This window comes from Ambystoma mexicanum, chromosome 8 (assembly GCF_040938575.1).
Source record: "Ambystoma mexicanum isolate Mex_15411 chromosome 8, UKY_AmexF1_1, whole genome shotgun sequence".
Classification (NCBI taxonomy): Eukaryota; Metazoa; Chordata; class Amphibia; order Caudata; family Ambystomatidae; genus Ambystoma; species Ambystoma mexicanum.
The window spans coordinates 5,509,235-5,536,520 of record NC_090929.1 but is presented as its reverse complement, the minus strand read 5'-3'; the positions used below and the strand labels follow the sequence as shown (position 1 = coordinate 5,536,520).

Below are 27,286 nucleotides of genomic sequence, written 5' to 3'. Positions count from 1 at the left end.
CAAGTGAAAGAAAGTTAAAGATATATCAGTTGCTTTTGAAGAGCCCGGTTTTTCACTAAAAGTGCAGTACTTTTGGTTCTCCTGTGAATTGGCCAGTATGGTACTCCATTCTTCTGCTACACAGGTACTTTTGATTCTCCCGTGATTTGGCCAGTATGGTACTTGCAGTACCTTTGGTTCTCCTGTGAATTGGCTGGCATGGTACTACATTCTTGTGGTACTAAGGTACTTTTGGTTCTCCTGTGACTTGGCCTGCATGGTACTCCATTCTTCTGCTACTCAGGTACTTTTGATTCTCCCATGATTTGGCCAGTCTGGTACTTGCAGTACTTTTGGTTCTCCTGTGAATTGGCCGGTAGGGTGCACCATTCTTGTGCTACTCGGTTACTTTCGGTTCTCCTGTGAATTGGCCGGCATGGCACTCCATTCTTGTGCTACTCGGTTACTTTTGGTTCTCTTGTGAATTGCCCGGCATCGTACTCCATTCTTCTGCTACTCAGTTACTTTCGGTTCTCCTGTGAATTGGCCAGCATGGTACTCCATTCTTCTGCTACTTGGTTACTTTTGGTTCTCCTGTGAATTGGCCAGCATTGTACTCCATTCTTCTGCTACTCGGTTACTTTCGGTTCTCCTGTGAATTGGCCGGCATGGTACTTGCAGTACCTTTGGTTCTCCTGTGAATTGGCCGGCATGGTACTATATTCTTGTGCTACTCAGGTACTTTTGGTTCTCCTGTGAATTGGCTGGCATGGTACTCCATTCTTCTGCTACTCAGGTACTTTTGGTTCTCCTGTGAATTGGCCGGCATGGTACTTGCAGTACCTTTGGTTCTCCTGTGAATTGGCCGGCATGGTACTACATTCTTCTGCTACTCAGGTACTTTTGGTTCTCCTGTGAATTGGCCGGCATGGTACTTGCAGTACCTTTGGTTCTCCTGTGAATTGGCCGGCATGGTACTTGCAGTACTTTTGGTTCTCCTGTGAATTGGCCTGTAGGGTATGCCATTCTCTGTGCTACTCAGGTACTTTTGGTTCTCCTGTGAATTGGCCAGTATGGTACTCCATTCTTCTGCTACACAGGTACTTTTGATTCTCCCGTGATTTGGCCAGTATGGTACTTGCAGTACCTTTGGTTCTCCTGTGAATTGGCTGGCATGGTACTACATTCTTGTGGTACTAAGGTACTTTTGGTTCTCCTGTGACTTGGCCTGCATGGTACTCCATTCTTCTGCTACTCAGGTACTTTTGATTCTCCCATGATTTGGCCAGTCTGGTACTTGCAGTACTTTTGGTTCTCCTGTGAATTGGCCGGTAGGGTGCACCATTCTTGTGCTACTCGGTTACTTTCGGTTCTCCTGTGAATTGGCCGGCATGGCACTCCATTCTTGTGCTACTCGGTTACTTTTGGTTCTCTTGTGAATTGCCCGGCATCGTACTCCATTCTTCTGCTACTCAGTTACTTTCGGTTCTCCTGTGAATTGGCCAGCATGGTACTCCATTCTTCTGCTACTTGGTTACTTTTGGTTCTCCTGTGAATTGGCCAGCATTGTACTCCATTCTTCTGCTACTCGGTTACTTTCGGTTCTCCTGTGAATTGGCCGGCATGGTACTTGCAGTACCTTTGGTTCTCCTGTGAATTGGCCGGCATGGTACTATATTCTTGTGCTACTCAGGTACTTTTGGTTCTCCTGTGAATTGGCTGGCATGGTACTCCATTCTTCTGCTACTCAGGTACTTTTGGTTCTCCTGTGAATTGGCCGGCATGGTACTTGCAGTACCTTTGGTTCTCCTGTGAATTGGCCGGCATGGTACTACATTCTTCTGCTACTCAGGTACTTTTGGTTCTCCTGTGAATTGGCCGGCATGGTACTTGCAGTACCTTTGGTTCTCCTGTGAATTGGCCGGCATGGTACTTGCAGTACTTTTGGTTCTCCTGTGAATTGGCCTGTAGGGTATGCCATTCTCTGTGCTACTCAGGTACTTTTGGTTCTCCTGTGAATTGGCTGGCATGGTACTTGCAGTACTTTTGGTTCTCCTGTGAATTGGCCGGTAGGGTACGCCATTCTCTGTGCTACTCAGGTACTTTTGGTTCTCCTGTGAATTGGCCAGTATGGTACTCCATTCTTCTGCTACACAGGTACTTTTGATTCTCCCGTGATTTGGCCAGTATGGTACTTGCAGTACCTTTGGTTCTCCTGTGAATTGGCCGGCATGGTACTACATTCTTGTGGTACTAAGGTACTTTTGGTTCTCCTGTGACTTGGCCTGCATGGTACTCCATTCTTCTGCTACTCAGGTACTTTTGATTCTCCCATGATTTGGCCAGTCTGGTACTTGCAGTACTTTTGGTTCTCCTGTGAATTGGCCGGTAGGGTGCACCATTCTTGTGCTACTCGGTTACTTTCGGTTCTCCTGTGAATTGGCCGGCATGGCACTCCATTCTTGTGCTACTCGGTTACTTTTGGTTCTCTTGTGAATTGCCCCGCATCGTACTCCATTCGTCTGCTACTCAGTTACTTTCGGTTCTCCTGTGAATTGGCCAGCATGGTACTCCATTCTTCTGCTACTTGGTTACTTTTGGTTCTCCTGTGAATTGGCCAGCATTGTACTCCATTCTTCTGCTACTCGGTTACTTTCGGTTCTCCTGTGAATTGGCCGGCATGGTACTTGCAGTACCTTTGGTTCTCCTGTGAATTGGCCGGCATGGTACTATATTCTTGTGCTACTCAGGTACTTTTGGTTCTCCTGTGAATTGGCTGGCATGGTACTCCATTCTTCTGCTACTCAGGTACTTTTGGTTCTCCTGTGAATTGGCCGGCATGGTACTTGCAGTACTTTTGGTTCTCCTGTGAATTGGCCGGTAGGGTACGCCATTCTCTCTGCTACTCAGGTACTTTTGGTTCTCCTGTGAATTGGCCGGCATGGTACTTGCAGTACCTTTGGTTCTCCTGTGAATTGGCCGGCATGGTACTACATTCTTCTGCTACTCAGGTACTTTTGGTTCTCCTGTGAATTGGCCGGCATGGTACTTGCAGTACCTTTGGTTCTCCTGTGAATTGGCCGGCATGGTACTTGCAGTACTTTTGGTTCTCCTGTGAATTGGCCGGTAGGGTACGCCATTCTCTGTGCTACTCAGGTACTTTTGGTTCTCCTGTGAATTGGCCGGCATGGTACTTGCAGTACCTTTGGTTCTCCTGTGAATTGGCCGGCATGGTACTACATTCTTGTGCTACTCAGGTACTTTGGTTCTCCTTTGAATTGGCCGGCATGGTACTCCATTCTTGTGCTACTCAGGAACTTTTGGTTCTCCTGTGAATTGGCCGGCATGGTACTCCATTCTTCTGCTACTCAGGTACTTTTGGTTCTCCTGTGAATTGGCCGGCATGGTACTACATTCTTGTGCTACTCAGGTACTTTGGTTCTCCTGTGAATTGGCCGGCATGGTACTCCATTCTTCTGCTACTCAGGTACTTTTGGTTCTCCTGTGAATTGGCCGGCATGGTACTACATTCTTGTGCTACTCAGGTACTTTGGTTCTCCTGTGAATTGGCCGGCATGGTACTCCATTCTTCTGCTACTCAGGTACTTTTGGTTCTCCTGTGAATTGGCCGGCATGGTACTACATTCTTGTGCTACTCAGGTACTTTGGTTCTCCTGTGAATTGGCCGGCATGGTACTTGCAGTACCTTTGGTTCTCCTTTGAATTGGCCGGCATGGTACTACATTCTTGTGCTACTCAGGTACTTTTGGTTCTCCTGTGAATTGGCCGGCATGGTACTCCATTCTTCTGCTACTCAGGTACTTTTGGTTCTCCTGTGAATTGGCCGGCATGGTACTACATTCTTGTGCTACTCAGGTACTTTGGTTCTCCTTTGAATTGGCTGGCATGGTACTCCATTCTTGTGCTACTCAGGTACTTTTGGTTCTCCTGTGAATTGGCCGGCATGGTACGCCATTCTTGTGCTACTCAGGTACTTTTGGTTCTCCTGTGAATTGGCCGGCATGGTACTACATTCTTGTGCTACTAAGGTACTTTGGTTCTCCTTTGAATTGGCCGGCATGGTACTCCATTCTTGTGCTACTCAGGTACTTTGGTTCTCCTTTGAATTGGCCGGCATGGTACTCCATTCTTGTGCTACTCAGGTACTTTTGGTTCTCCTGTGAATTGGCCGGCATGGTACGCCATTCTTGTGCCACCCGGTAGGAGAAGGAGCTACCAGCGGGCGAATCAGAAGGCTGTCTGCACTTGATCTGAATGGTCCCATGAGCTGATAGTGGGTCAGACTCAGGCGATGGGTAAGGGTGGTGGGTTTATGTCCAAAGATGGCTCTTTGAAGTAGACACAATGATTGGCAGATTAATGTATAATATTAGTCAACCATGCACGTACCAAAGGAGCCACCAACCCCAACCTACTGATTGATGGAGAACCCACCAGATGTGGGCTGTCGATCAGACAAGCACTGAATACTGCTGGATATCAATTGAGTACTCGACATCCTTTACCTATCAACTGATCAATGAATCACTCACTGGCCCTCAGTGACCAATGATTGAGCACCTACTCTTGGGGAGAATTCTCATCAATGTGCCAATTCTCCCCCCTTAGAGCCCTCCAGCTCTTTTGCTAAACTTTGGGACTTTGAACTTTTAATTCTGATTGTTTTCTGTGTGGGTTTCCTTATGTTCTGGAGTCTAACCAACTCCATAGGCATCATCTTCTCACATGTGTCACACAGCATCCTCACTGCAGTGACACTGGGAAACCTTTTAGGCTCCCCCAAGGTTTATACACCTTCTCTGGGATAAACTACTGTTTCCCAGAGTAAGTAAAGTGAAATTGACTTTACTAGTCTTTTCAAATTCCTAGACCCAGCACACCCTATCTTACAATAGAGTGCTGGAATGGTTACCTAGTACCCCCTGTGTCTAGATACTCATATAGCAGTCAAATGCTACCCTTTCCTCTCGGAATGGCTGTTGGCAGTGGTTTTACAACAAACTACCATGATTTTTCCCAACCGCGAACTGTCAATAGCTACGGAAGTGTTAAATCATGGGAGCCATGTTTTTCAAGATGGCTTCTGAGCCCCCTTTGTTTAAACAGGTCCCGATCTTCTTTTTTCGCCATTTCTTTTTGGAAAGGTCCTTCTCGAGTATTTTTCTGCGCGCCAAACCAGGTTTGGTCCCTTTGTTCCTTTGCCTTTGGCGGGCTTCAGGAGTGAAGACCGCCTCTGGCGCCTGAGTGTCTGGGGTGGGCAGGAAGTGAGGGAGGTGCCCAAAACTCCCTGTTCTTAGTCTTATAGGAGACCCAAATGCACTCTGTGGTGACTGGCTGGCGGACTGTCCAGCAAGGACAGCCACCCTGCTGGGTGAGTGGCAGTTAGGCTAGAATGAATGGGAGAGAACTGGATAAAAGGCAAGTCTCTTGGCTTGGAAAGCAGAGTCGACCACTGGATGAAGGAACCGACGAAGAGCTTGAAGAGGATGCCTGCTGCAACTCCTGGATCGTTGGTTTGCCCAGTGAAGTGGTGCTGCAGGTCCGAATCGACAAGTTCACCCCTACAGAGAAGCCCTGCAAGGACGACTTCTCCCTTTGAGTTGGTGGGACCAATCAACTCAACAGTAAGCCTCCTGGATACTCACCTCGGAGCTGTTTGACTTTCCTCAGTGTGCTGCAGGAAACCGTAGAACCAGGGAGGGAGCCACCAGTTTGTGTGCTTGACTTACAGCTACCGGAATTGAAGATTTGCCAAGCTTTTTGACTGTCCCAGTGCAGTATGGGAGTCCCCCGACGTCCTCCCTCTTGTCCCCACGACTGAGGCCCAGGAACAGCGAGATCTGCAGGAACTGCCAGGAACAGAAGTCATCAGCTGCCTCTTTTTCTTCATTTGTAAGTTACTGTGAAACGAGACTGAGAGAACTTACCTCTCACGGTGAAAGTGCATGAAACTTTCCCAACTCACAGGCCCAATCAGCTTGTGACCTAGCATATAATTCTTCTCGCTACAAACTACTGCTAAAAACCTTTGCAGAGACTTTTCCGTTTAACTACCAGAACTGCTTTAACCTATCCAAGACTTTAGCCCATTGACTTTGGCTTAACCTATTGAATTGAATTGACTCTTCTGGTGAACTCTAAATATTTGCATTGTCATAACTTGTAAGCTTTTATGTTCTAAATAACCTATGCCTTTCTGCCCCTCCTTAAAAGTAGCCTGAATGCCTCAGAAACTTAGAGTGTATAGTACTGAAGTATATTTGTGCATGATATTTAACTATCTCCTTCTAGTGAATGTTTTATAACTGACTGTTGAATACATTAATAAGTATTTTAACAAGAAACCTTGAGTGTAAGAGTCTATTTGAATACTTGTGATTGTAGACCTCTGAGTAACATCATTACAGCTCACATTCCCTCTTCAGATGAGCCTGGCTGCTCAGCTCGCTACAACAAAACTGTGTAGTACAGACTTATACCAAAGGTTGGTTTGCTTATACCTGTAGTCTTAGTTGTGTGTATTGGTCCCCAAGGGTACTGCATACAAACTCTGCCTAACACTTACCAGCCCTTGGTTATAGATGAAGGACCCCTTAGCCCCACGCTACTGATTGATCTAGAACCCACCAGACACATGCTATTGCTCAATCAAGCACTCAATTCCCCAGTGTTATTGATCAAGGACTCACAATCCTTTACTTATAAACCTATCAATTAAACAGAGACCAGCCCCGACTTATCAACTGATCAAGTACTCACCAGCCCTGTGTTATCGATCGAGTCTTGCACAGCATCACGGAGACCCTCCTTGAGCATAGAGGTCAGGCTGTAGAACTCGTGCTCCTGGTCAATTTCAAACAGACCCAAGAGTTTCCACTTCTGGCGCAATCTCCAGAAAATCCTGCGCTTCCTGTTGCGTGACTTTCGGCTCCCTGTACTTGCTTGAGTCACGGCCTGCAATGATAGAGAAGAAAAGACCATAAGGCAACAGCAAGAGTACACTGTCAGGAGGCATAAGGGCATCAGAGAAAGGTCTGCCTGAGGCCAGGAGGCATAAAAACACTGGAGAAAGAACTACTGGAGAACAGGGGCATACATGCATCAGATAAAGGGCTGTCTGAGAATAGGGGGAATAAGGGTATCAGAGAAAAACCTGCCTGAGGTCAGGGGGCATAATGGCACCATGAATGGCCTGCCCGAGGCTAGGGGCATAAAGGCATCATAGGGCATAATGGCACCATGAATGGCCTGCCCGAGGCTAGGGGCATAGAGGCATCATAGAAAGGACTGCTTGAGGACAGGGTGCATAAGGGCATCAGAGAATGGACTATACTGCGTGGGGATAGAGTGCATAAGGGCATCAGAGTAATGACTGCCTCAGAACAGGGGGCTTAAGGGCATCAGAGAAAGGCCTGCTTGAGGACTAGAGGCCTAAGGGCATTTGAGAAAGGACTGCCTGAGAGGGTGCATAAGGGCATCCGAGAATGGACTGCACTGCATGAGGATAGAGTGCATAAGGGCATCAGAGTAATGACTGCCTCAGAACAGGGGGCTTAAGGGCATCAGAGAAAGGCCTGCTTGAGGACTAGAGGCCTAAGGGCATTTGAGAAAGGACTGCCTGAGAGGGTGCATAAGGGCATCAGAGTAATGACTGCCTCAGAACAGGGTGCATAACGACATGAGAGAAAGGCCTGCTTGAGGACAGGGGGCATAAGAGTATCAGAGAAAGGGATGTATGAGGAAAGGAGGCATAGGGCATCAGAGAAAGGAGGACTGCATGAGAATAGGAGACATAAGTGAATCAGAGAAAATCCTGCATGAGGACAAGGGGTATAAGCAGTGGAGAAAGGAGTACACGAGTACAGGGTGCACAATACAGTAGGCGAAAGGCATACATTTGGGCAAAGTGTTTAGGAGAGTCAGTAAAGGGCCCTGCGCAATTACAATGTGCACAAGGGAGTCAGAGAAGGTACTGTGTGAGGCGAGGTTGCACAAGGGACTTGTAAAAAAGAACTACACATATTTAGAGTACACAAAAATGTCACAGAGAAAATGCTTATGACATCTGTGATGAATTCGATGGAGTAATCATTGATTTCCCTGCGGTGACCTCGTCCCATGTGGTCAGGGGATGGCAGCCGCTACCTGGTCCTGTCCCTGGGGGTGCCGATATGAGGGAGGACCACATGGGAGGAGACAACCTCTTGGGAAATGTCATGGCTCCATCAGTGGAGACATGGTAAGCCCAATTTTCCCGTGAGAATAACTTCCCCACATCTGAAACTCTCATGGTATATTGTCATGCATCTGTTCCTTTTCCCATGAAGAACAGAGAACCCACTCTTATAAAATCTAGAAACCAGCTTTGCCAACCTGATGGATTCCATTTGACAACTCCACTTATTCATCCAAACTTTTTTATGCTTATTCAAAGCCCATAAAACATGTGTCACTCATGGACTACAGTTCCCAGAATCCTCAAAATACTGAGACGAAGAAGAGGGAATGGAACAAAAGAGACTACAAACTCATCCTAACAAGAGTGTCCCTTCCTAGGAAACTTAAACTAAAGCAGGATGATCTTGTGTCCAAACCAGATCTGACCCTCACACTTATACATTCAAACAAAATGTGCACGGTAGAAAAGTGCAATCACTCAAACATGGTACTTCAACAAAACACTTCTTTTACCCATAGGTTGGCTACCTTCCCCTGGATTATTTCAAGCAAACTATTCACAATATTCTGTGTGAAGACCAGTCTCGTAAAGGTATTTACAAATGTCTCTTTCTCCCAATACTCCCCTCAAGGTGATAAAACAAATGTTCTTTCTGTGAGACTGATATGGAAAAGAGGAGGTCTCTCCTGATCTTTCAGAATATAAAAACAGCTTTTCCTTTCCACAGTGTTGGTTTGAATAAGGTAAAGGAAAGTCTTTACTATTTTTCAGGATGGCAAAACAAATGTCTTTTTAAAGTGTCTGGTTGACAATATGTTCAAAGGAAACAAGAATTTAAGATGAACAAAGATCTCTTCAACATAACAATTCAAAGTGAGTTTCCCGGTGCTTTCTCCTGCCAGAAAACACATCATCTGTAAACACTTGCTAGCCTGGTATACTTTCCTGCCAGGAATATTCCCCTTTTGGCCCACTGAGATCCCCTGTGTACTCTCCTGCCAGGTATCCTTGCCCAACAAGGTTTCACTACCTGATATCCTTATCAGGCTTCTCTGCACATTCTCTTTCTCCTTAACTGTTACTTGTACCAATTTCCCTCAAACCGTCATCAATATCTGAGGGTTTGTTCAAGGTTTTCCTTTTAACAATGTCTCTTGACTCTTGGCAATGCTTGTTCAAGAATCTCCCAACTGACCCCTTTGAGTCAGGAGAATTACACCATAAGTGTCCCTTTCATTCTTTTGGGAATGTCTCTTGGCTTAAGCAATGCTGGTCTCAACTTTCCTCCAAATGACATCTCATGTCAAATAAATTGCAACGCTTTCACCTTTACCATTTAGTTCTATTAGGTTGGTACTCAAAAGTACTTTTCATATGCTTATCATCATATTTGCACAGCCCCAGGCCCCCTTCACTGTAAGGCTGACTCACCGGCTCTTCGTGCTTCGTTTGAGATATGCTCGCTTGGGGCTGGCTCCCCTTCAGTGGCAGAGTTCCGCTGGTTCTCCACATCAGCCCTTCCAGCCATCGCTGCCAAGACCAGTGTTGCTTTTCAGGATCGCGTCTCAACACACGGCTCCACTGCGCACCCTCTGCTTCTTCTTGACCGTAGCTCCTCTCCAAATGCCCTGAATGCAGCAAGCTGACTTCTGGCGTGCTTCTCTCCCCACAGTCCTTTGTGGGATTTCTTCTGCCACCAGCCAAGCTTCCCGCTCTGCACACTCTGCAACCTGCCTTCTCTCTCCAGCCATGTCTCTGTCTCCTCAGCTGCAGCTGACTTGAGCTTTTAAATGTCCTGCACAGCTGATTAGCTTTTTGACAACTAGAGCGCACATTGTTCTCAATGTCACATTTCCTCCACAATTTCTGGGGCTTTGAGTCCAAAGAGGTTTTAATAGATTTTACAGATGTTTCACAAGAATGTGCAGTTAAAGATTCTGTACTTAAGATCTCCGCCTCAACAAAAGCGGGAAAATACTGCATCTCACCGGTTGGTGCCATCACCTCTCCCCGGTATTCATCTCCTCCTCCATGATCCTCCCTCCTGACACCACCCTCAGGGTCAGGATAAGGCAGCAGCCTCATTTTCACTGGCCACAGAGGGGGACACTGCCACCAGGGAATTAGTGATGATTTTGCAGGATTCATCACACCACCCAGAAGCAGAGGGGACCCTGCGGCGTATCGGCGCGCACGTCAAGTGAAAATACTTGAAAAGTCATTTACAAAAACACAGATTGGACATATTGACCAGAGGGAATTTAAGTTACAAGCGAACCCTCTCCCAGTGTGTGGATGTGCGAAGTGTAAACATTTGAAGAACAGTGAAAGGATAACCTATCACAGGGATATATTATTCTACCTTATGTATAATAACTTGAGGGAGCGGGCAACAGCTCCAAGTGTGTGAGAACAGGAGTTCTGGCAAGAGAGTAAACCAGGCCATCCAAGTGTGCGAGAACAGAAGTCCTGGCAAGAGATTAAACCAGGCCATCCAAGTGTGCGAGAACAGAAGTCCTGGCAAGAGAGTAAACCAGGCCACTCAAGTGTGTGTGACAACAGTCCTGGCAGGAGAGTGCACCAGGCAAACTGGAAAATACTGTGTTAAACAAGAAAGAAGAGACCACTGTTATGACTGCTTGTCGATCATCAAGATATAAAAGGATACACTGTCAATCTGGAAGGTACTCTTGTACACATTTTCACCTCTGCCATTTGCGGAGCATGTTTCAAGGGAAGTACTAACGTTGACATTACATGTGTCTTTTGGATGCAATGCTGAAATGGAAGGCAATAGTCTGACGTGCATTAGGAAACACCAGGTGTCCCTGTTATTTTTCGGAGGGTGTTCATGGCAATAATTTAGTCAGTGTTATGTCAACAGCTTCGTTGTGGTCATATGAAAAATATATCCTTTGTCAACATATGAAATGATTTTCCAGCTGTTATCAGGGGTATGAGAATGATGACCAGTGGGGTTATGGGAAATTCACTTCGGAGGGGTGGCATAGAGTTATGGGTTTGTCAAGTATGGTAATGAGTTTAACCTATTTGGGTATTGCATCACCATGTGATTGTTGTAGCTGGTTGAGTGAGTATGCGTACAAATCACAATCATGACTCCTCAGAGCCGCACAAACGACCATTATGACTCCGCAGAGCCGCACAAGTACTATCATGACTCCACAGAGCCGCATAAACCACCATGACTCCTCCGAGCCGCCTCTATACCAGCACCTTCTGATCTCACCAAAACTCGAACCAGCACCGCCAGATACACCACACTTCCGTACCTCACACTAGATTACGTACCCACCGTGCAACCTCAAACAGTCATGCACATACCACTCAAACAATCAAGCAGCGACATCTTGGTTACAAGCGGAAGAAACTTGTGGGGTGTGGGCAGGGCCCTACCCACACTCCAAAATCAAAACATGTGCTTAATAAATCAGATAGCAAGATAAACATTCCAATAATAAATGACTCTGAGACTGCAGTGACACTATCTAAAAGTCCATGTTGCCCTTTCCTAAACAATGCTCCAAGCTACAAATCATCAAAGTGGTTAAACTAAAACCTGTCAGGCAGCATACCATAAATCACTCCTTTAAAAGCAGTATAAGGCATATAATGGCCAGTCATGTTTCAATTGTCAGCATCTAAAAGTCCATGTCACCATATCCATGAAGCAACACCAAAAACCTGCAAATCCTCCAATTCATTAAATCTAAATGTTAGGCAGCATAACTGAACACTTTAAATGCAGTCTCCATTATCACCACTCACCACTGCCCAAACATGCAACATGCATAAGTCAAACATGTCATAAACAACCAACCTGCTGAGAACCCTTTCTTAATAATAAAAAAGTACGGTACTATTCCCATGACTCTTTTTCTTTTTCATGTTAAAACAACTCCCATAACCAACACATTGGAAGTAGAACATTCAAATAAAGTCCAACAAAGAAAGCAAGCCGGCAATCAGCTTCCCTTTGAGCAATGTGCGGTACCTACCACTGCTACAACAAAACAACATTTACCCGACCTGAACCAGGAAACTCGCTGTCCGTGTCCTCCTTGACACCAGATGACGTCTCTTGTCCCACAAAGTCCGCTCCCTGACACTCGACGAAACACTCTTTGATGCGCAACCATGAGACGACATTATTCCTCAGTGAAAGACTATCCATAACAGCGGAGCTCCCCAAACGCCATATCCGTAATTCCATATGACCAGAAGAATGAAAGACGTCCTGACTTCCTCGCTGCGTAGGCACTTTCTGCTGGGTGCTTTACTCTATGGATCGCTGGCCGCTTCATAAGAACACGGCGGCCAGAAGCTCTTACAACGCCTCCAACGTTCCAGGCAATTGCCTGCTCCCCACAGAGCCAGGCTGACGTCATCAGTCTCTTACGACCGCGGGACTGGCAGGAGCTCTGCGCCACCATCCGTCGCAGCAGCAGGTGGTGCCAATGCGCTCACAGCACTGCTCATACCTTGCCGTACTGTCCATAGTGAACTTCACAATCCGTTTTGGATCCCCAAAGCTCAATGAAAATAAGACAGACACAGTACTCCTTCATCACACTTGGTTTCACTTCTGCAACATTTCTCTACCTCCTAGGTACTGCTCCTGGATGCTGCTCAGGGCACACTTAACTTCAACGCTGCTGCCCTCTCATTGGCCACAGGTGCCTACCTTGGAGCATTTCTTCTCTAAGACAGGTCTCGGGCATCTTTGACTCACAGGCGCTCTTTTAAGACTCTTTAACATCTTTTCTGAAAGGCACCTCAAACTCCTTGTTGCAATGCATCCAAACTGCTCCCATCTGCACTGGTGCTGCTTTACTCATGGGTGCTTACTAGGGCAGCCTCTTCCAATTCTCTTTGATTGCCTGCTGGGACCAACTGCTATACTTCGCCCTGGGTGCCTCTCCTTGCTCCTGCCAAGGCACCAACACTTTCTCAGCCCTGGGTGGTGGGACTCTTCCTGGACCATGGGGGGCAGTGGGTTCCCTCCCCTTGTACCAGTCTCTCACTTGAGCTTCCCTCCTGCTCTGCACTCACCGCAGCAGTATCTTCTTTCTCCTTTTCCTGGATCACACACACACAGGTACCTATTCCCTCCAGGGTCCATCCAACCAGTCCTCACCAAGGCCAGACCTCGTCGCCATTTGTTATGACTGCTTGTCGTTCATCAAGATATAAAAGGATAGCTCTCTCCACTCTCCAGAGGTCCACCTGGGAAGGGGGGATTGGGCTACCCAGACTGAAGTCATACTACTGGGCCAGCCAGATGGCGGTGGTGAATGATATGCTCCATGGGGATGGAAGTCTTCAACGCATCAAAGGGATCAACTCCAACAGCACAATAACACCATTAGAGCACCTGTATGGTGGCCTGAGTTGTACACCAAAACCGGATATGGCAACGCATATTGTGAGAATCTGGAAAGAAGCACACTGACACCTAGGGTGGGACGGGAAACTGACACTGGCCCAACCCCTATGGAACAACTGCTGCCTTCCCGAAATACAACAATTGCCTAGATGGCCCGAATGGGTCCAACGAGGTATCACCAGCATTGGAGATGTGATACGTGAGGATAACTTGGTACCATTTGAGACATTACACTCTGAGTTTTCCCTCCCAGCCACAGAAAGGTACTACTACATGCAGCTGAAACATGCTTGGACTGCCACCGACAGAACACACGAGACATGCCAGAAAGTTCTCTGCTAGAGCTAAACATTGTGCTGGATCGGGTGGAACGGAAGGTCACCTCCATCATGTACAACGTGATAACATCCTTCGCAACACCAAAACTAACCAGTCTGAAACCAAGTGGGAACGAGATGTGGGACCGCTTCAGCCAGAGGATTGGGTTGAGGCCCTGATGTACCCGCGTGAGGCAACTATCTCCTCAAGGCTCAGACTGGTTCAATTGAAGATCCTACATCGCATCTACTATCCGAGAGTGGCTCTTTTCCGCTGGGGTAAGACGCCGGACGCACGATGCCTACGCTGCAAGCGTGAGGAAGGTACCTTCATCCATATCTTATGGGAATGTAGTAACATTCAGCAGCTCTGGTGGAAATGTTCTGACAAACTGTCCAGAGTTATAGGCAAGTCGATACAAAGGTGCCCAAAACACCTTCTTTTAGGGATTTCCAGTGAAACCGACCTATCCCGCTATGAGAAACTGCTCTGGTCAACCGCAATGCCGGTACTCAGGCGGAACATCGCGCAACTGTGGGGTTCGGAACGCACACCTAGCTATGACCAGTGGGTCACGGATGGGGACATTTGCGTTGTAATGGAGCACCAGGTATACGCAGAGAGGGGCTGCCTGCAGAAAGCGAAGAAAATATGGAGTCGGTGGGAGGAGGCCAGCTAAGTGCCAGATGCGGCGCAGCAGATACCGAGTCTGAGAGAGGCCCCAAGACACCAGGCGGAACGAGCCTGATATGAACAAACTATGTCATGAGTTTTTCCTTTGCCAAAGATTGACGGTCTGTTGGACTGTGGTCCCTGATGTTGAGTTCTTTGATGTTTTTGTTCTTTGTTTGCTTCTCTCTCTGTCTCTTCCTTTATCTCCTCCTGGATATGTTGATTTCAAGATGCTCCCTCTTCCCCGTCCTGTAATGCAGAGAGATGAATGTAATGTTGTATTTATGTTTCAAAACCAATAAAACCTTTCATTAAAAAAAAAGATATAGAAGGATACATTGTCAAGCTGGAAGGTACTCTGCAGTTGCTTTATTCATTTCTTCAGTTACAAATCAGGTGTCATCAAGTCCACCACAAGATAGGAGGAAACATGAAGGAAACCCACTGGCTCCCACCACCCAGGCTATCAGTCTTCAAATGCCTGGATTGGAACTCAAACATACACAAACACTCCAAGCTTACCTCATACATTCCACAAGTGACATCACATCATACATACAACATCCAGAGGATGAATGCAGAGGAAGGAATGCTAATCCCAACACCTCCTTCCCTTACAATCACAAGCACACCGTGACCTACAGCCAGCATCACACCCACCATCACAAGTACCTCAAGCACCTCAACAACCACCTTATCTGAAATTGTGAAACGAAACAATTTAGTGGGTAAGTGTGGTAGCAGGCCTAAGGAAGGCCTTAGGAACCTGTGTTGATAAAACTCAAGGAATAAAGAGGAACCTAGGGAAGGGAGCTACCCTCTGGAACACAAACTCTTTTTATGCGTGAGAGGCCTAAAGAACTATTGTTTGTTTGTTTAATATTTGTAATGTGCGCCCCCCCATCTCACGCGGATCCCCCGACATCACGTCATTATAACTTTTTACGACCTCCATGCCGCCGGCATACAGCCCTCTACCACCGTCAAGGCCTATGTCACAACACTCACTATTTTGCGCCATGACTCCTTGTGGCCTGTAACCGCCCCCTGCGGCCTGTTTGCATTACCTGTGCCTTCTATCTATGTGTACATATCCATGCTCCTGTTGCCAGTTTAAACATGATCCATTGCCTTTCTAACCTTCAGGGTCTGCTTCCTAGCCATGCCTAGTAAACCTCCCTGCATCCTGATCTGCGCACTTTACCTCCATGCCCTGCCACGTTTCTCTAACAGTCTACAACGAGTTCACTTTCAGTCATTTGTTCCCCATCCCTTTATGCACCTAGCATGATCCCATATTTGCTTAGCTGCACCCACCTCGCTTTGCTTTATAATCAATTGCATTCTGTGCCTGCACATTGCTATTCTACTGCTATTCGCAATACCAGCTAATACTATATGTAGCCTATTGATTGTGCTACTTACCTTCTAGCAATGTATAGCATGATGTGTATAATTTGATGTACCTATCCCAATTTACGCTGTCCACACGTTAGGCAATACTTCGTCAAGCTAACTTGGTACTCCACATGTTAAATCTACCACCCCTCTAAAAGGTTGGCCTTGCCCAAGTCAGCGCGCTCTTAACCACTCACGCTACAGCTAACACAGCAGACTCATCCTATTTGCACTAGTTTTGTGTGCTAGCCTACTCTGAATTTACATCTACTTGCCTCACTATGTTTCCCCCTCGACAAGCCTAGCCTTGTACCTCTGCATAAGACATCTGACCTTAATGCCACATCTGCCATTTTCCAGCCAGTATACACGCAAATCATGTACCTGACAACTATCTATACCGTCCTACTGAGGTCCATCCTAAACCTAATTAGTATACTAAACCCTAATATGGGACACAAATTGCCTTTAGCAACTCTAGCGACCCTTTACAGCAAACCCCTGAGTCAGAATAACTTGCACACAAGACCATGCAGTCTCCTCCAGAGAAACCTCAAGCTCCGTGCCAGACTCCCTAAAATCTACAAACCCTTAACTAAAACCTCACATCCCCTCATAAATAACACTTCCAGAACCCTGAGTGGCCCACAGCCTAATACCAAAACCGCCACTTACAAAGCCCACAATGCACAGCACCCACTCCAGCTCAACAGCTGGCTCATCCGAGTCACCAATACCCACCGAAGCACCACCACAATTCCCAGGTACCACCAATGGAACAAAGGAGCCTTAATAAATGCCTGCTCCCTGATGGCCCATGCCACAGAAATTGCAGACTTCCTCCAGACAGAAAAAATGGATTTCCTTGCCATCACTCAGCAGCAGACCCAGCAGTCATGCTAGCCATCCCCGAAGATTACACTCTCCTCAGAATAGACTGCACTAAATCCCGAGGTGGAGGCCTTGCTATAATTTCCAAAACTAGCCTAGCTTTGAGACTCACCACGCAACAAAACATAGATTCATGTGAATCCCTTACCGCTAAACTGACCATTTCCGACACCCAGACCCTGTCTATCCACCTCATATACAGACCTCCTGGCCCCCTAGGCTCATTCGAAGAAGACTTAACCAACATCCTATCTGATAACCTTAAAAACTCCTCACAATGTCTCCTCTTAGGAGATCTCAACTTAGGTTTTAACGAACCATTAGATCATAACACATCACATATAAACAACTCCCTCTGGGAATTAGGATTCACCCAAAAAGTGACAGGTGCGACCAACACCAAAGATAGGACCCTTGATTGGATAGCGGAGTATAATTTCCAGACTTCCATCACACCCACAACTCTGCAGCCTTGGTCCGACCACGTCCTGATCTCCTTCTCCATAGAGGCTACATCTCCCCTATGCTAATAGCATCGCCCCTGCCATTCCTACCAGAAACAAAAGAAATATTTCAGCTTGAAAAACTCACTCCCCTCATTCTTCCTACTTTGAACTCGCTTCCAGACCACTTAGATCCTTCCACCTTGGTAGAGGAGTACAACAAAGTTATGCTATCCTCTTTAGAAATCATAGCATCACTGAAAATTAGAAAGAGCAAACCCAAAAAACATGTGAATACTTGGCTCTCTCCCCACTTGAAAGCAATCAGACTAGAAAAACGCAAAAGTGAACAAATCTGGAGACTAGACCCCTCCATTACTAACAAAAACAAGCTTAGTAAAATAGCCACCCTCTACAAAAAAGAAATTATCATCGCCAAACAATCGTCATACAACCTGCACATTACTCAAGCCAAATCTAGTACTAAAGAATTGTTCACAATCCTCAAAGAGATAGAAACTCCCATCCAAACCCTGGACGCCTGCCTCAAAGACAAAAGTTGGCGCACTAGTATTCAGAGTGCCCTAGCCAACAAGGTAACGACCCTCAGTACTCCAGCGCCCCCGCCCCAATCGACCATGTCACTTCCCAACCTACCCACACCTTACTTTCACTTCAAGAAAGTATCCATCATAGAAGTTGAAAAAGTCATCCTTATTCTCAAACCCTCCATCTGCCACGGCGACCCGTGCCCAGCGCAAATCATAAAAGACACCGCACGTGACCTCTCCCCATTCATCTCCAAACTCATAAATGCCTCCTTCTCCACCAGTACCATACCTAATAACCTGAAACAGTCTTGGGTCCTCTCTCTACTTAAAAAACAAACACTTGACCCATCCATACCCACAAACTATCGCCCTATCACCACAGTCCCGTTTTTGCTTAAAATTCTTGATAAGGTGGCTTACCTTCAAATCCAACAATATCTGGAATACAACCCCCTTTTAGGAGTACGCCAATTAGGCTTCTGACCACAACATGGAACTGAAACTGCACTTATCGACCTTAAGGCACAAATAGACGCATTGAGAGACGATGGTAAGGCAGCACTATTGCTGCTGCTTGATCTTTCACCGGCGTTCGACTTGGGGGACCATAAGATCCTATGCAAGCACTTGGACTCTGCCGCCCATTTCTCACAAGAAGCAATAGGACGGATCCAATCCTTTCTTGACAATAGAACAATGCGCGTCTTCTCACCCTTAGCAGCCGCTGACCCCATACCAATCACCTGTGGTGTGCCTCAGGGCTCCTGTGTGTCTCCCACCCTGTACAACATTTTCACAAAGCCCCTTTTTGATGATCTAGATGGCCTGGCTATCACCTACACTAATTATGCCGATGATACAAAGATCATCATCCCGCTGATGGGCGATTACAACAACGATTTGGCCTTTGTGAATAGAGTATACCTCATCATCCAGGCATGCATGGCCTCGCATGGTCTATGCCTGAATGAAGAAAACAGAACTACTCATCCTCGGCACCCCAGCGAGCTTCAACAAACTGGGCCACAACTACTCCAACTTCAAAATAGATGGCAATAATATTACAGTAGCCAAGGAGGTCAAAACTCTCGGATTCTACTAAAACTCCACACTAACCTTCAAAAAACAAGTCAACTCCATGGCCTCCTCTAATGCTTACACCTGCAAGCTAATTAGAGCAGCCAAGCATTTCCTCTCCTCCAGCAACTGCATCACCCTAGCAAGAGCCCTTGTTTTATCCAAACTGGATTACTGTAATGCCCTATATGTAGGGAGCAAGGGAGCAACAAATACATCACCAACAAGATCCAGATTCTACAAAATAATGCCTTGAGAGCAGCCCTAAGTATGCCCAGGAGTGCCCACATCTCCGACCTCAGAAGATCTAATAACTGGCTTTCCACAAAAGACAAAATCCTCCTCAAAACAGCCTCCCTGACACACAAATGTCTCCACCAAGCTGCCCCACAATATCTTATAGCCAGATTTACGAGACAATCCTCCAACTGTGCCACGAGAACAGCTAACGCCAACCTCCTAACGGTACCTAAATTCAAACGCACTAAGACTGGTGGAAGCACTTTCCCGGTCAAAGCTGCCCAATATTGGAACTCCCTCCCTCCGACCCTGAGGGAAAACATACCCTACCTTAGCTTTAGGTCCAACCTCATCCACTGGACCAAGGAAAATGACCTCTGACCTCTCACTGCATATATAACACTACTCCACCTCGGCCTGTTGTACACTGTACATATCGCCTATGATGCTTCTTCTGTAAATATGTAACCTGCCTATCTTATGCCTGTATCCTGTACATATTGCCTACTTTACAACTTATTGTATAAAATGAGCAAGGCAGAATCCAGGGGAAGGGGACTACCCTCTGAAACCAAAAACCTTCTTCACTGAAGAACTTTTTGTTTGAATCATTTATTCTTTATGAACACTTTTTCCAAACCTTCCAAGGTTAAAAACATTTCCCTTTTAACCTTTTAATATAGTTTATAGTTTGAGGGTCAGAATAGAATGACTTGGCACAGGACAGTTTTGTTTTGACATCCTGACACACACAAATCCTTAGTTTTTTGTTCAGGTAGGGAAATTCCACTTTAAATAAAAGTCTTGAACCAAAACATGGCAAACCTGTGTCCGACTTTCATTTCTGACTCCTCATGCATCCAACGCTTTAAAACAGGGAGAAGCTCCCATGAACATGTCCCTCATATTACAGTTTAGAACAAAATGAATAAAAACATTAAGACCAGGAGAGGCAAGGGTGTGACTTGATAAGAGAGTCATGTTTCAGCCCCTCGCCGTCCACGCATTGATATATGGGGTAATAAAAATATAAAATGCACACCAGTGTTCTTGGTAATCCGCTGACAAAACACATGTTGGTTAAAGATTCCCCAACTAAAACATACTGTCACATAGGACACCCGGGGCCAAGGAGCCAGCCAAGACCAAATACTGTTTTTTCAGTACTTTTATTTTGGGGCTATGTACAAGAAGGGTCAAATGAGATGCGAAAACCAGAGAATTCATCACAAGATATAATAACACTAGTCAGGGTGGAATTCTCCAATGAAAGTGCCTCTCCCGCAAATGCATGTCAGTCAGTACTTCAGTCCTCCAGTACCAATGCCTGAACCTTTATAGTTTGTTGGAGGTTACCTCACAAGCTGCTTCTTTTAATTATTCTAGTTGCAGGTTTTACAGGGTCCTGTACCCCTTGACTACATCCAATACCAGGTTGCGTGGCCGCCCGGATCATTAGTCACGGTTAGCAGGATGACTGAAGAGGAGTATTTGAATTGGGCAAAATGCAACCTTGATTTCCTTCTCTTCACCTCTCTGAACTGACAACAACCTCCTTGACCACATTTAATTACTTTTCCTATAGTCTGGTCCTGCATCGGGCCAATCTGGCCTGCCGGAACCTTCTAGCGATTTCTTACTAAACCTGGCACTACCTCCTTATACCCTTCTTGGCTCTTTGGTCTATTCCACGATCTCCCGCCTCCTCTCTGCCACGCTCTTCCTTGGGTATTATTGTTACACCGTGATGTCCAGACGTCCTCCAGTTCCTTGGGTCTTACCTCCTTCATCTAAGTCCAGCCTTCTTCTGGCTCCACCACCCTTTCTGGCTTCATCACCTCTGTTGTTGTTACCACCTCCTCTTTCCAGTCCTTTCTTCCTATCACTTACTTCTAGTCACTTATTCCTCCTGATGTTGCCACCTCCTCATTGGGGTGGGTCCAAGCCTGATTTGCAAATGGTCTTTCCCCCTTCTCTTCTGTACTGGTTTGGCAGGCTGAAAAACAATAGTCTGGAGTGTTGCCTAGAGCAGTGCCATGGTTATGATTTATTCAAAACCTTCCAGCCATCAACTTTTGGTTTTATTTTTGCCTCCCCCTCATTGGCCTTCTCAACCGCAACCTCCTACTTATCACTTCCCCCTTTCAGTATCATCACCTCCTCCTCTGGATGTAACCTCTTCCAAACTATGACAACCTCCGCTGACTGCAACTACCTTCCTCATGCTCTGACCACCTGAAGTAACCTCCTCCTGTTAGGAGCTGGAGGAAAAGGGGCCAGCAAAAGGGACAAAAGGGACAGACTGTAGCTTTGATGTTGGCATGGGCGGCAAAAAACCATACAAGATGCCCTGTGCAGGCACCAAGAGCAGCCAAAGAGCCCAAGAGAATTTGAGAAACCACAGTTCCCACGGAAGCAGCACTACAGCACAACAACGGGCAGAGGGAGCCACCCGACAAACAAGCGAATGCGTGCGCACCTTCCGCAGACACGTTGATTGTGCTTGAGACTCCGACCGGAGCAGCCACGTGACATCAGAGTTCCTCAGAATCATCAGACACGCTTGTGCAGGGCTGCATCCCTCCTGAACCCCCCCCAGGGCCCGGTACCCTCCACATAAGTACTGCAGCTTTGAGCCTCAGTATGAAGACCTCTGCAACCTTGTTTCAGCACTGTTGCTATGGAAGACATGATAAAGGCATTGCAAGACCTCAGAGCTGAGCTACACAACCTTAATTACGCCACCTGGGCTACACAAGCACAGGCAATGGCTGACCAGGTTACGCTGTTGCCCCCATTACCCCCACCCCCAGACCCGGTGCAGGTTCAGGTGACAGCAGAACCTCCAATACGCCTCCCCCCTCCCTCTCCGGAGCGGTACTATGGGGACCCACCGCAGTTATCCACTTTCATAACGCAGTGTCAGTTACATTTCTTAGCCAAACCCTCTTGCCTTGCGTCTGTATCATCGACTAAGCGAACGGTAGCTGGAAAGAATTAAGTGGGATCCCAAACCATTCATGGTGCACCTGGACCAGCAAAGAGACATGTTAAAGGGTATGGACATAGGCATCGTAGGTGAACTGATGCAACAGGTACTGTGTGAGGACCGCCATCAAAGAACAAGAAGGAGAAAAGGCAGAGAGATAACCTGTGACTGTATTGTGGGAAGGCGGGCCACATTGTGCGCAAGTGCCCCAATAAACCAAAGGGTGGGACTCGCGAAACCATGTGCTCAGCAGGAGTAGGGGTGGTGCTGCCGGACACGACAGATGACGTTACCCCTACCCAGAGTCTGGCTAACACCACAGAAACGGTGGACTCCATGTCACCTTGCCTGGAGAATTACATTTTCTGTGAAAAAACACCTTGGTGTCTTTAATTTTGTATTCAGGATCCACCGGCAACTTCATTGATATGGCTTAGACACTTTGACTGAGGATACCAGTGAAACGAAAGGAACAAGAAGAACCGGTTAAGGCAGTGGATGGTTCACCCTCGACATCAGTTTCCATTATACAACAGACAGAGGATGTTGCCCTCCGGTGCATCCAGGGCCACACGGAAACCATCCAGTTTGATTTAATAGTGGCACCTCAGTCTGGCCTGATAGTAGGTTTACCCTGGCTGAGCAAACACAACCCTACCATAGACTGGACTCAGGGGACCGTACAGTTCACTTCTGAACAATGCATGAAGCACTGTAGCAAAGAGGGAGAGTTGGCGGAATCAGGCCCATCCCAAGCACACTGCTTACAGAAGTGCGCCCACACGGTTGGTAGCATAGTGAATACTGAACTAGCAGCTGAATACAAGGATTACAGAGATGTGTTCAGCAAGGAAGCGACGAGAGCCTACCACCCCATTGATTCTTTAATTGTCGGATCAACCTGAAGCACAGAACAGCCCTGCCATGTAGTTAGATCCGTGCATTGACCAAGGCCGAAAATGCACACCTGAAGGAATACATAGAGATCAATTTGAAGAACGGCTTAATCAGGTACTCCTCCTCCCCAATTTCTTCACCCTTGCTTTTTATGGCAAAAAAGACAAGGGACCTAAGCACTTGCATAGATTACTGTGCAGTAAACCATATCACAATAAAATAACACTACCCATTACCATTGATCTCTGTCTTTCTGGATCAGGTGTGGAATTCTACCATATATATGAAGTTGGACCTACAAGGAACTTACCACCTGGTGTGGACGCGCGAGTAGACGAGCAGAATACAGTGTTTAGAACATGATTCAGACTATACGAATATAGGGACATGCCATTCGGTCTCTGCAACACACCCACAGTCTTCCAGCCTTTCCTCAGCGAAGTCCTCAAGGGGTATCAGGATGTATTTGTTATCGTATACAATGATGATATTGCCATTTATTCCCACGATGAGGAAGAACATCGCAACACGTGAGGGCTGTACTCCAGCAGCTAAGAGAACACAAACTGTATACAAAATTGGAAAAATGTGAATTCCCTCGTACCACAGTGGACTTCCTGGGTTTTGTCTAATCACTGGCAGGCTGTTAGGGAGAATTCTCTTCTAAGGCCAATTTCCCTTACCTATAGAGTCTCCCAGTAGCTTTGCTGGATTTGAAGGGTTTTTTTCCCCTGCTAAGAGTGAGACCCTTTTTTCCCACTCTTAGACAGTTTTCTATTGTCTGTTTTAGGCTATTTTGTGTGCTTATGGTCTATGGGGTTTTTCTCACCCTCATAGGAATCCTCTTTTTACATGTGCGGCACACAGCACCCTCTGTGCCGTACCACAGGGGTGTCGTAGAGACCCCCAACATAGACTCCATACCCTGGGACTGACTACTGTCTCCCAGGGCACGTAAAGTCCCCATTGACTTTACTAGTCAAATCTTATGAACAAAACCAGTACAACCCATCTTACTATGGAGGTACTGGGAAGAGTTCATAGTTTTTCCCTAGTGTTCATTTTCGAGGGGGTACCGTACAGTCCCTCTCTCAAAAGTTTCTGGCTGGTGGCAGTGGTTACTACCGTAAATATTCGACCGCGAATATTTCCCTATGGGATTTTCCCATTGTTCGAGGCTACCACTTTTACTGACAGCCTCTAACATACCGCCGGTTTATTTTAATATTAACTTTACTCCGGTAGGTTTTTATTGCCAGAACTTTGATTTAAATTCTTTCTTGTGTCTTTCTCTATAGTCCTAACCCAGGTCGGGGATCCTTTGTTCGTCCTTTTGGCGGGCTTCTGCACAGAAGCCCTCCTCTAGGCGCCACTGAGTCTGGGGTAGACAGGATGTGTGTGGGGGGGAATAGGCACCCTGACAGGATTGCCTAAGCAACCCAAGTTGCATTCTGCCCTGATAGGCTGGGGTGTTCTCCCGCCAGGAGAGCCACCCCACTGTGTGAGTGACAGCTAGGCTGTATGAATGGGGGTCTGTTGCCACTGGAACTAAGAAGCCGAAGAGGAGAGAAGCCAAAGACATCTGCAACGACTGAACCACCGCTGAAGCCCTGCTGCAGATCCTCACCATGTGACTCGAGAAGCTCTTCGCCTGCAAGAGTCTTCTTCCCTTGAGCTGGTGGGGCCAACCAGTTCGACAATCGCCTTCCAGGACCTGCCTTGGTCGAAACGCCAGTGCCAAGCACTAGGAGACCGGATAGCCAGGCACCCGTCCACCTGGACCGCGATTTAAAGGAGTGTACCTTTTATTCGTTTGGCAGCACCGCGGCTGGTTTCATCCCTGGGCAGTTGAGTAACTCTGCTGGATCTCCCGAACTGCAGGAACTGCCAGGAACTACCGCCACTGCAGGAGCCTCTTCCACTTTTAAGGTACATTGTTCTGCCAGGCCTCCCTTTTCGTTGGGTACTTGTAAAGGTGTTTGAAATTATTTACTTACCTACTGGGTTGGCCGCCCCTATCTTCTAACATTGTCTTTCACCTTCTGCAGCCGCCTTTTCGAATCATTTAACAAAGACTTGACTGCAGCTACTAGAACATTTTGCTCCTGGGCACTTTGCCCTGTACCACTGACTCTGGCACAGGCCTATTGACTCTGGCTAAATCTGTTACAACTGCCTTCTATAGATTGCTTCTCACCTAGAAATGTGTTGGTGCACCTAACTCTTATAACCACCTTTTTATTCCCTCTTTTTAAACTTGTGAAGTGCCATTTTGCTCGGTTTTCACCTCAGGATTATAGATGCTAATGTACTGCCTTGCCTAACTTGTTCACAATCTTATTGGGAAGTGTGGCTGGTGTGTTTAAGAGTATATTCCTGTATAACTTGTCCTTTTCCCGCCCCTTTTCCGAAATTGTTAGAGTACCATTTCTGCTTGGTTTTCACTGTGCCGTTTTGCTCAGTTTTCACTCTTGCTCAAACTTGTCTACAATTTAAATAGGGAGTTCTGTATACTTTTCTTGACTGTTTTTTAACTTGCTTTAATGATAGTGATTTGTGTGTTGAGTTAAGAGTGTGTAAAATAAATATATATATATATTCGTTTTGATACAAAGCTTTGGTCAGTGTTTCCTTGTTCCATAGTATTCTAGTCCTAATGTGTAAACCCTGAATACTGCTCATCTCCCTCTTGAGATAAGTCTGACTGCTCAGCCACAGCTACCAACTAAATCTGTGTGGTACAGACTGATACCAAAGGGGATTTATTGCATATACCTGTAGTCCTAATCTTCTGTAGTGCTCCCTAAGGGAACTGCACAGTTCAATGTACAATGGGCAGGAAAAAAAGTGCAGGCAATTCTGGATTGGCCAGCCCTGAGTTCAGTGAAGGAAGTACAGGCAGTGCTGGGTCTTTCCAATTTCTATTAGGATTTCATTGATGGGTTTGCACACAAGATGGTGCCAGTTACCACACCAGACTCCTGAGAAAAGTTATCAAATTCCAATGGGACAAGGTGGCTGAAGCAAGCCAGAGCCATCCCTCCCCCCATGCCCATTCCTTGTGGTGTTCCGCAAGGTTCCTGCATCTCCCTGACCAACTATAATATATATTTACCAAGCCCCTCTTTGACCTCCTGGATGACATCGGCATAGCCTACAGCAACTGTGCCGATGACACCCAAATCCTCCTCCCCTTGTCAGGGTACTTTGAAGAGGACACACACGCGATCTCCAAAATATACCTAACAATCCAGGGTTGGATGGCCACAACCCATCTCTGCTTGAAATATGAAAAGACTGAGATCCTGGTAGTAGGTACACCAGCAATGCTAACGAACCTCGCCCGACTACTCCTCCTTCACAAATTAATGGCATAAATATCCCTGTCTCAGCTTTGGTTAAAACTCTTGGAGTGCACCTAGATGGCTAGATGGCACACTATCCTTGATAAAACACGTCAATGCAATCGCCTCTGCAGTGGCCTACACCACCAAACTCCTCAACGCAGCTAGACAATTCCTCACACCGGAGAGCGGCCTCACTATCGCACGAGCTGTAACTGGAGCCAGACTGTTTGTGGCCATGTCCAAGAAGAACATCAGTAAATTGCAAGTCATTCAAAACAATGGGCTACGCTCAGCTCTCAACATCCCGAGATGGGACCAGCAAGAAAGGAGGAGCATTGGCTCCTGATCCAAGAAAGGATTCTTTTAAAAGTCCTCACTATCACGCACAAATGTCTCTTCAATAAGGCCCCAGAGTATCTGGCCCAGAGAATCAGCAGATCCAATACTGCCAGACCGGGAAGGTCAGCTCACGTTCACCATATAGCAACACCCAAGGCTCTTTTCCTAAACATTGACTGTCCGAAGGACTCCGTTTCTGAGACACTTACTTCAGTCACTGACTCCACCCCAAAACAATGTACTACTTCCGCAGCTATATGTTACATGTAGCTGGTTAGCAACAGCGCCTTGAAGCCCCTGGGCTTAGGCGCTTTACAAATGTAAAAAATAAACAAATAAATAAATGGAACTTGTAAAGATTTGGTGTATTAGATATTTCCATATGTGCCATCACATGGAGGGAATCAGAGAGTTCCTCACAGGAAGGGGAGTCCTGGGTGTTACTGGCAGGGGGAGGGAACTCCCCCTTGGGGAGAAAGACGCACTCCCTCGATTCAGCACAGTACTTGGGCATGCGATGCCGGTGCCCGGCAAAGTC

At 46.7% G+C, this 27,286-nt stretch overlaps 1 protein-coding gene across 1 annotated transcript in view; it reads right to left on the bottom strand.

Annotated features, from left to right (window-relative positions):
* Positions 1-27,286, bottom strand: part of PIP5KL1 (phosphatidylinositol-4-phosphate 5-kinase like 1) — a 389,017-nt gene that overhangs the window by 289,907 nt on the left and 71,824 nt on the right. Inside the window, exon 2 of the mRNA XM_069609106.1 lies at positions 6,760-6,954. Within this exon, the coding sequence (XP_069465207.1) occupies positions 6,760-6,954 (195 nt within the window). The remainder of the gene's footprint in view (positions 1-6,759; positions 6,955-27,286) is intronic.